The sequence below is a fragment of the Calonectris borealis genome, chromosome 16 (genome assembly GCF_964195595.1).
Source record: "Calonectris borealis chromosome 16, bCalBor7.hap1.2, whole genome shotgun sequence".
NCBI classification, from domain to species: domain Eukaryota; kingdom Metazoa; phylum Chordata; class Aves; order Procellariiformes; family Procellariidae; genus Calonectris; species Calonectris borealis.
This window is the reverse complement of record NC_134327.1, coordinates 6,231,651-6,241,668: the sequence shown is the minus strand read 5'-3', so window position 1 is coordinate 6,241,668 and position 10,018 is coordinate 6,231,651. Positions and strand designations below refer to the sequence as shown.

General features: G+C 37.0%; 1 protein-coding gene across 10 annotated transcripts in view; it reads right to left on the bottom strand.

Annotated features, from left to right (window-relative positions):
• Positions 1-8,753: 8,753 nt before the first annotated feature.
• The window catches only part of PARN (poly(A)-specific ribonuclease), a 62,921-nt gene continuing 61,656 nt past the window's right edge, over positions 8,754-10,018 (bottom strand). For all 10 annotated transcript variants that reach the window (XR_012676090.1, XM_075165003.1, XM_075165001.1 and 7 more), the window contains one exon: positions 8,754-9,358. Coding sequence is in view for 9 of the 10 variants with exons in the window: in XM_075165003.1 (XP_075021104.1) it covers positions 9,306-9,358 (53 nt within the window). In the remaining variant the exon portion in view is untranslated. The remainder of the gene's footprint in view (positions 9,359-10,018) is intronic.

Below are 10,018 nucleotides of genomic sequence, written 5' to 3'. Positions count from 1 at the left end.
ATTGCAGTCATCAAATACTTACATTTAGAGCTAGACAATACATTTTTGTATTTTATTTTTAGAATGTGCCTTACAATATAATCAAGCCCCCCAAAAAACCCAAAACCCAGGATGAAATAGAAATTGAATATTCTGTTCAAAGACGACTGCTAAGACAAACATGTTGTGTTGTAGTGATGCCTTTCTCTCCAAAATCTGGTAACACCCTCAGTAATTATCTTTAAACTGAAAAATTAAGCTGGAAAACTTAAGAGTATCTATAGAATCTTCCAGATGTCTCAAAGAAACATACAGATAGTAAACCTAGCAGGAATGCTTGATAAGAAAATATTGCTCACTTTTACAAACTGAAATTAAATTATTAAGTGACATTCTTATGCCCAGGTTCTTATTAAGAATGTACAAAGAAGCAAGGAAAGGAATTTGTATAATACAAACCATTTGGTTCTTTTATCTTCCAATGTCTATTTGACTAAATGTTTGCATATTGTTTGTTAGCATAAAAAATGTAGATACTTTGTAAAGATTTGTGATAAAAATACCACACTGTCGGCATTTAACAGAAGAGTTATGGGAAATTAGTAGTAACCATAGAGCTTCTTAGACTTTTATATGCATTTAAACAGTTACAGAACACGTGAGTGACTATGTATTAATTGCCCCTAACAAGGACAAGACACCTAACAGAAGGTATGATTCTGCTCCAGTGTAGAACATCTGTATCCTGGAGTCCAGCTGAGTACTCAACATTTACAGGCAGTATTAATATAGTTGCACGTTATATAACAAAACATGAAAACACTTTTATCCTTTATTTTCTCAATCTAGCGTCACATTTAAATCTCCACTAGTCATTCTTGTCAAAGGGCATCACTGAACACTGCCTACATGAGGTCTTATTTGCCCAAGCCTTTTCAGTTCTATTTAAGAAATATTAAATGTGCAGACGTACTCAAAATTCTATCAGCTAATTAACTTCTCATCTTTATTGATATCCTTTGTCCATTTTCTTTTAGTATATTTTAGGATTTTTTAGTTTTTGGGTTAGCTCTTCAGCCTCCACAGAAAAAACTCTTCCAGTTTTCTGTAGCTTTTACAATGTTTGACAATGTACTGTTCTTCAGGTTGTTATATGGGAAGTTTGCCAGCGCCTCCAGCCTTGGCTTGCAGGAATTCCTTTGCATTGGTGGTAGCATGGCTGAACAGCCACACATTGGTTCCACAATCCTTTGCAGTATGTTAAATAGTCACCATGCCAGATTATTAATTTTACGTTCCATTTCATGTAAATATTCTGCATGTGGAAATGGAGTGCTCTATCCATTAATGCACTGAGATTACACAGATTGCCTGAGTCATAAAACAGCCTGTGAGAGGTAAAGAGACTGCAATTTCAAAACACAGTGATAATTTCAGTTCTTGCAGAGGGAAACAAGCTGAAATCTATTTGCCAAAATTAGTAATGGAGATCTAAATATTGATTACACAGTAATCGCAAATCTACCTTAGGCTGTATGCCTACATTTGAAATTGTACGCTATGTTCAATTCATAGGAATCTTTTATCCCAATAATTGATTCCTAAATATAAAGGAAATATACACACAAGTAAAACTATACATAGTGTAAACATTAAACATTTTTCAGAGAGTTCTGAATGCAATAGTACAGCTGTGTTTATGTGTGTGTGTGTTTTTCAGGAAAGTATTCAAGGAACAAGAAAGTGTTTGATTTATTTAACATGAGTGAGCATTTTAGTAAATAGAAATAGATGAGAATGTGGTAGCCATAGTTAAATTTGGTGTGCATTAACTTAAACAAAGTATGCATGGGAAGGAAAGCAGGGAACTACTTTTATTTAAGAAACTGGAATTCAGAACGTATCACAACTCTGTCTCATCTGAACTCCTGAAGAAGCAAAACACAGAACTTTCCAAATTTCTTATTTAAACTGAGAAAACATCTACACTAGATTGAAAAGCATCTACAGATAGAAAATCTGTTCCACTAAAATACATTGGCCTGAGTGCGTGTTTTGGCAAGACAGAGTAAGAAAGCCTGCTTTTTAAGATAATGGAACACGTATCTAAAAGCTTCTAGCTCTTGTTCATAACACACATACACTAAGATTACCTATCATATACACAAAAAGAAACCAGACAAGTTCTTTCCTAAAAACACAGATCTGAGTTTGTGCACTCATCAAGCCTCTGAAAATTGTCAGACTATAACTGGGAATCCTCTCGTAACACTGCATCCTTTTTTTGCCATGAAAAATAGTGCACTTCCCTCAGAAAAGTGCTGCTTTCTACTGTTACTTATTAGACTTATTTTATATGTTAGAGTAGTAATTTTAGAAGCATCTCTTTTACAGATTCCTTCCAAGGTGAGAAAATAGCTCCACCTTGCTAACCTTAGAGTGGTACCAGTATGGAAATATATTAAATTGAGCATCATTTTATTCTTTAGTCTTTTTATAAACTCAAACAGTTTCTTAAAGTTTGTATAACTGCTACTGTAAAGTTTTTAAGATAAGGTGCATTAAATTTAGATGTTAGTATAAGCTAGTACTCATACTTAATCAGCATATTACTACTGGCATCACAAGTGTTTAAAAGTGTCTTTCAGAGTAATTGTAAGGAAAATAAGTATTTGTTAAAACTGTCAGTTTAAAATACTGTTTCATATTTAGTTTATATCTAGTCTAATTCTTCTAGCTCTTTCCTCCAACAAAAAGCAAGGCATAAAAAGACTAAAGGGTACTAAACAAGTGATTCTGCCACTGAAGCTCCATTTTACTTTAGGTACATCCTCTATCAGACTATTATGCAGCTAACAACGTGTAAATGCAGCGTTCCTTGCTGTACACTTGGCTTTGTTTTTGAACAACTGGACTATGTTTACATATACATATAGCTCATAGACTAATAGATTTCTAAGCTGAAGGCCTTTGAATGGGAACATGATAATAACATTTGGTGTTTTTTATCTAATATACTACACAAACATCATATTAGCATACGCTGGTTGGTTGGGGCGGGGGTGGGGGGAGAGGTTTGCACTATTGCCTGCAGACCTGGACGGGACTGTTTTGCTGACATGCGAGGAGATAATGCACAGGAAGAAAAGGTTGTTCTGTTCAAACCTACTGAGTACTTACCCCAAATTTCATGTTAGACATGTATTATATGATCAATTAGATGTCAAATTCCTGTTCTTGGACATAATTCAAACCAAAGGTGTGTGTCTCAAACATTTCTCCACGCATAATTGCAAATATTCATTAGAAATTATTATTAAGATGCTATAAGCACTTTAGAACACCTTAGAATTGCACCCTCTAAGAGACTGAAGAATTTACTCCAATTAAGAAACCTGATTAAAGTACTGAAAATACAGTGATCTGTTTTAGGAGAATGGAATATTAAACATTTCAAGCAAAACCTCATTTACCTTCTAAAATTCACCAGTACAAACGCTTCCCATTAACTTCTTCACAGACTAATCATTTAGTACCACCATAACCATTCCTTAATCTGTTTTGGTAACAACAATTACTTAAAAAACCCAGGCCAGTATCGTACCATCTAGCAGAAAGGGTTATTAGTCTACATGCAAGGGACTCCAGTAACATTGAGGTGAAATTCTCTGGTAAGTCATCTCTTTGTAACACTGCATTATTAGTTGAAAACAATATGCTCATCATAGGACCAGACAATTGAACTATTGTTTCCACTTTCAGAAGTTCTACACTATTATAGTAAAAAGTTTCTATTGATAACTGGCAGCTTCTCAACAGCACATTAAAAATACGATAAATGAAATTAAAATTTATCGTATATGAGAGAATACGATATGAATTAAAAGGGAAAGTTGAAGTGTAGACTTTTTCCAAACAAAATAGAGAGTCAATTTTAAATTATTGTGGAATTGTTAGCAAATATGTATCAGTTGTTTATTGCAAATGCAGCAAGCAACTTCCCCTAATGCCAAAATTTTAAATGGCAGACTTACAGACATGCTCAGAGCAGACTTATTTTTGAAGAGTAAGAAGCAGCCCACAAACTCATCTAACTTCTAATTTGAAAAAGAAAAAAAAAAAGAGGATATACATGAACTAAACATGTTTGGTCTTCCTTCTAAGTTTAAAATCACATTTGAAAAAGACAAAGATATTTAACATAAAAGTTAATATACACCTAAGTATACGTACGAATGAACACTTACACCCATTACTAAGAGAAAATTATTCACAAACTCTTTGGAATCAAACAAAATAGCCGTTCTTACCACAGTAACAGTGCAAAGTTTTTTTAAGGCTTATATAAGGAATTGGTAACTTCAAAGGCTGAATTTGAAGTAATCGGCTTTAACACAATTGTATTTTCAGTCATTTGACGGGTTATAAACACATCGTAGATTAGGATGCAACGGGCTGGGCACAGCCACAGCCTCCAGATTTTCACATTCAACTGCATACCAATCACGTCATATAGGGTCACTTTGGTAATAAACCGGAAAATTGTTTGCAAGTGCTTGCAGACTATAGACTGCTCATGTACAAATACAACTATCAGTCATTTTAAAGACATTAATGTAAGGGCAGGGAAATCTAACTTTTCACAGTTTGGCTGAATGTTTTCTATATTGCATGTATGAATAGATGCGTTCCATATGAGTTTGTCTTGAGCTGGGACTGACCCGTGATCTGCTATAGTGCTCATGGAAGCACATGGCTGCCAATAATTATTCTGCTGGAAAAAAATATTTAAAAGGAGCTTCATACATACCTATTAAAGCAAAAAGAACATCTTAATTATGATATTGACCCTATAAATCCCAGCCTAACCCACCATCTAACCTCATCCAATGAAAGTGTGGCAGTATTTCTGTAAAGCACACTGGGAACGTTAGTTTAGTGTAAGTTTATAGCTGCAACAGTACAATACAAACTAAATGTTTATTCATTCACTAAATATACCATGGAGTGACTTGAGGAATCTTCTTCAATGTACACATCTGGTCAGCTGGCAATAGTCTAAACACTTCAGAAGCCAACAACTTTGGATTATCAGGAGTCTTCTTGTGTATGCTCTGAAGCTCGATTGCAGAGGACGTTTTTGTCTGCGTTACGTTTACCATGATTTAAAGATAGAGAATACAGCCAGGATACCAGACGTTCTCTGGGCACCATGACAGAACTCAAAGGTTTAAAGAAAGAAAGATACATTTTTTTTTTTTTCCCAGAATCACTATAAGTTTAAGCTTTCTACCTCTCTCTTGGTTTCTTCACTGGATGGATAGTTAAATTTAGTCATCTGAAGCCTTTAGCTTTTTGCTCCAAACCATAAGCTCAAAACTGAGACCAAGAATAGGCTGTTGCACTCCCAGCAATCTTAATTTTACGCGAGAGAGTTCATTCTCCCTTACTCTTCATTTTCTCTTACCTGTCCCCATTCAAATCCATGCTACAAGGACACTCACGCTCTTCTCTAAATTTTAGTCTATACCACACAATTACCTTTTTCTCCGTATTTCTTGTCTACCAGCAACTTCCTATACCCTGTGCTGTCAATCCCGTGCATTCTGACGCAAGTTAATACTTCTCACCCATAAATGCTTGAGATGGATTTGAAAATTATTACTTCAAATACAGTTTTAACTTGCCTTCTGATGCAAACAATGAAGCTCTCAATCACCATTGATAAATGATCATTGTCAAGTTTACGTTTCAGTCAAATAAACACATTCTTACTCCTCTGAAGAGGCAGGATTTCAGCCCACCTTCCTCATTGCCTGCTGAGACAGACTTCCCCTATGTTTCTCCACACCATTTCTTCAGATCATCTCATGTCAGGTCTACACTCCCAAGTTCTCGTCTCCGCAACGGTACTCACAAAATTCCCTCATTTTCTCAAGGAAATTCCTCATTTTCTTCAACCCTACTTCCAGCACTTCTATATATTGTTGCTTGTTGCTTCTACCATCCTCCTCAGCCTCCTCCCCGCCCCCAACTCCCTCCCCCTCACAGCCAACGGTGAGGAAGAGGCCGCTTCCAACCTCACCACAAGCAAGGACAACCTTCCACAGGACACCCACAGCTACAGCGAAGCCCCCGGCCATTTGCTGAAGAAAATCTTTCACTTCAGTACTAACAGCCAGGTAGTGCTGCCTGTTTTACACAATCGGAAGGCAGAAAAAAGAACCCTTAAGGCGGCTGCAGCCCTGGCCCCGCACGGCTCACCTCGCCCGGGCTCCTGGCGGCCTCCACCTCAGCCCGGCCCGGCCCGCCACCCCGCGGCGCGGAGCGCAGCTGCGCCGCCACCTCCCTCCCGGCCCTGAGGGGAGAGGGAAGGCCGCGCCGCCCCGACCGCCCCCCATCCGCCAACAGAAATCAGAGGGCCAGAAGAGGGTCCTCCTGCCTGTTTGGCTCTGAGCAGGCGCCGTTGTACAGGACGCTGAAGGTGGAGCCATCGCTGCTCCTCCAAACCAAGCAAAACAATAGCTCTAAAATGGAACAGATCCGTGGGTGTCGTCCCCCCCTCTCCACCCCCCCCGGGAGAAAAAGGGAATGAAGAGGAAAAAAAAAAAGTAATTCAAAAAAGTAATTCAATCAAACTATTACACAGATGCATCTGACATTTTACTGGGCCAAAATAGAGCCTTTCAGCAGCTTACCAGCTACCCCAGCTCCATAATGAAGCAGCCAGCCGATGCCTCGCCGTACCTCTGGAGTCGAGTAACAGCACGTAAAACCCCGGAGATCAAGACCCAGGAATCTCTGCAGCCACGGAGACGAGTGATGACAGCTTTTCCAGAAACAAATGCTGTAAAGATCTAAATTCTATGCACATATTTTAAACATACATTAGGAAACAAATATGGATCTAATTTAAAAAGCTACATTCTTTCCCTTCCAGAATTCATGATTTCATTTAAAACGAAGGGAAGTGTACCAAACCCCACAGAATAATGAGATTTGATGTGGTATCAGTGGAGCCAGTTCCTCTTAGGACACCACCTGTCACTGACCCCTGACAGTTCACCACCTAAACTTAGTATTAGAAATATTATAGCCCCGCATCCAGTCACATTTTATCAGCTTACCTACGTGTTAACTGGTAAAATCAAATACATGCAAGGACTAGAAAATGGAAGAACACCATTTTCTTAAGAGGTATTAATTACAGGTAGAGATGAATAACATCCTGCTCCTCCAAACGACAATTTGGGAGGGAAAGAGAGTAGAAATAATGGGAATATCTACTAACCTTTGTAGTTTAGAGAAGGATATACCTGGCCTACTCTGAACAAACAAGTTTTTAAGGGATTGTATTGTAATGCAATTAAGACATATTTACCCTGGAGGTATGCAAGTGCTGTTCAAGAGTGAAGTCAGTACCATAAAGATCCTAATGGCCTCAGGATAAAGACCCCAGGTGGATTCTCTGCAACAGTACAGGCCTTTATAGCTCTTGAGCAGATACTTCCTTGCCTCTTAACCTATACTTCCGCCCATCCCTTTAAATGCTTTTGTATCCTTTGTCGTGATCCTAAGCTCCCTCCCAAATCACGTTATGCCAGTTCTTCAGGATACATAGTTAATAACACCCCCCCAACATTTGGATAGAACACTGTATAAGCTACCTGAATCATCTCCATAAGAGATAAATCTTTTATACAATTTTTCTTTAAGTTTGCATATATCCCGAGCACTAAATTTGCAGTTTCTTTGTACATTTGGATACACAAGATAAAAGTGATTTAAGTGTTTACTCCTAAGGTCATGAGTCTCAGAGAAGGAAAGTCTCTGGATCCTTGAGAGCAGAAGAGTTCAGTTTCCCCTTGCATCACTAATAACACTGTCTTCTGTCCCACATTTTAGCGTGAGAATGTGATGATATAGCTGCTATTAAAAACCCAACAACTTAATTATACTACTTCTGGTAGTATTCCAAGGTCAGAAGCAAAATATTTCACTCTTAACATCTTTAAATTATTTTCTCCTTTGCAATGCAAGTTCAAGATAGCTCTCACAATCATTTAAAAACCCACAAATTTTGGCATACCTTCAAACAGGTTATTGCATTGTTTAAATGACAGTGGTTTCCACTCTAATGTAAACACAATCTGGTGAAGCCTTCTTAATATTCCACTCTTCCACAGCAATAGTTTTAGACTCACTGATTTGCCGAACTCTCTTCTTTTTTCCCCCCTCCAAGGGAAACTCATAGCTATTTAAATCTTATGACAACAGGCTTGCTTTTCTTGGTTATATTTCACAAAAATCTTGAAAGTAGTCCATGGACCAAAAGGGTCTGCTAATCACAGGCTGACAAAAAATTGTTATATTATGAAGAAAAAAGAAGAGTTCACTAAAAACATTTCAGAAGCTAATAAATAAAAACAAACCAGTTCCTAAGAAAATGTCTTTAATTTTCATTTTATGGAAATACATCTTTTGTTTTTATTTCCATGATACAAAAATGTTAAATATCAAACATTTTCTGAAATCTACCAATGCAGATCCTTTTTTAAACAAATAAAGGGCTGGTGCAGTTAGCAGGTTTATCACAGGTACCAAAAAACATTTTTACAAAAACCCCACAAGCTGGGGAAGAAGGAGGGAAGAAACAGATCAAGACTTAAGAGTGAAAACAGCAATAGATGTGAAAAAGAAAAACTACCTCCCATCAGGAAATTAATGTTTGAGAAACTTGTAAGTTACAGTTTTTTGAAAGGACAGGGTATGTGTAAAGTTGGTATTTAGATGAATACTGGCTGCACAGGGGGTGGGGGGTAGAGAATGGAAAACTAAAAAAGATTTCCAGATAAAGTAACTGGTAGAAAACAATATGCGAAACTGCAGTTCTACCTGTTTCAAGAATGCTGACAGCATACTGATACCGCCTGAAAAAATAGCTAAAGATTAGGAGATTTGTGGTAACTCCCCTCAAGCACAGGAAACAGCCTAGCATGAAATCATAGAGTGCCAGTTCTTTTTGTACATTTCATAGCCAGCATGCCAAAGTAGGTGACCAAAATACATTTAGTCTTGCTTCTTAAATCTAACATCATTTATGACAGCAAGGATTTCACATGATCAACAATGAATCATATACTAGTTAATATACACACAAGTAAAATTGACAGTGATTGTTCAATAAACAGTTTAAAATAATTAAACTGATTTTCAGGACACATACTGCTTTGTTAACACCACTTTATTTAAATAAAGTATGGCTTCCAAGAAGTGTATTCTCACAACTGCTTTCAATCAATTCCACTTGTTAAGGCAGTTGTTTCCTACCATGTTTCAGGGACTTCAAAAATTCCAGTGGAACTAGTTGTGAGGCTTCCTAAAAGACAGAGTCACAGAACAATATATTAAAGACTTCAATATACAAACACTGAAAGGAATAAAAATTAAATGAAGAATCTTTTTATTCTTTTAGAGCACACAAAGACATATTTTCTCCTCTAGAGTGAGGCTCTAGATACATTACTGGCAAGTCAATATTTACAAAGGGAAACCAAGAGACTGTTTATGAGTAGGCACTTATAAAAGAAAAAAAGGTTAATGTCAAGTTTTTTACCCAAATGGTAAACACTATATTTTGCAATTAATGAATATTTTTAATCCAAGTAATTTTGTTTTTGCAATAACAGGGGTGATAAAGTTAAATAATACTATTTTCCCAAGTGTATTTGCAGTTATTCTTGTTTAAAGCAGTTAAGACAGTGAAGAATATTTTCAGCCCAAATTAACTGAAGAAAGATGAATCACACTAATACCAATAATGTGTATTTCCATAATGCCAAACACAGAGCATGCATTTTATACTTGGAATTATAGCAGACAGTCTTGCCATTTTGCATATGCTTGCATGGCCCAATTGCCCTATTGAACTACAAGAAGAAAGCAATTTCCAGGCACAGCTTTTCAATCAGCTAAGAAAGATTTTACTCTACCAGATCAGGAAAAAGGATGCTTGGCATACAATACCACTTTCTGGATA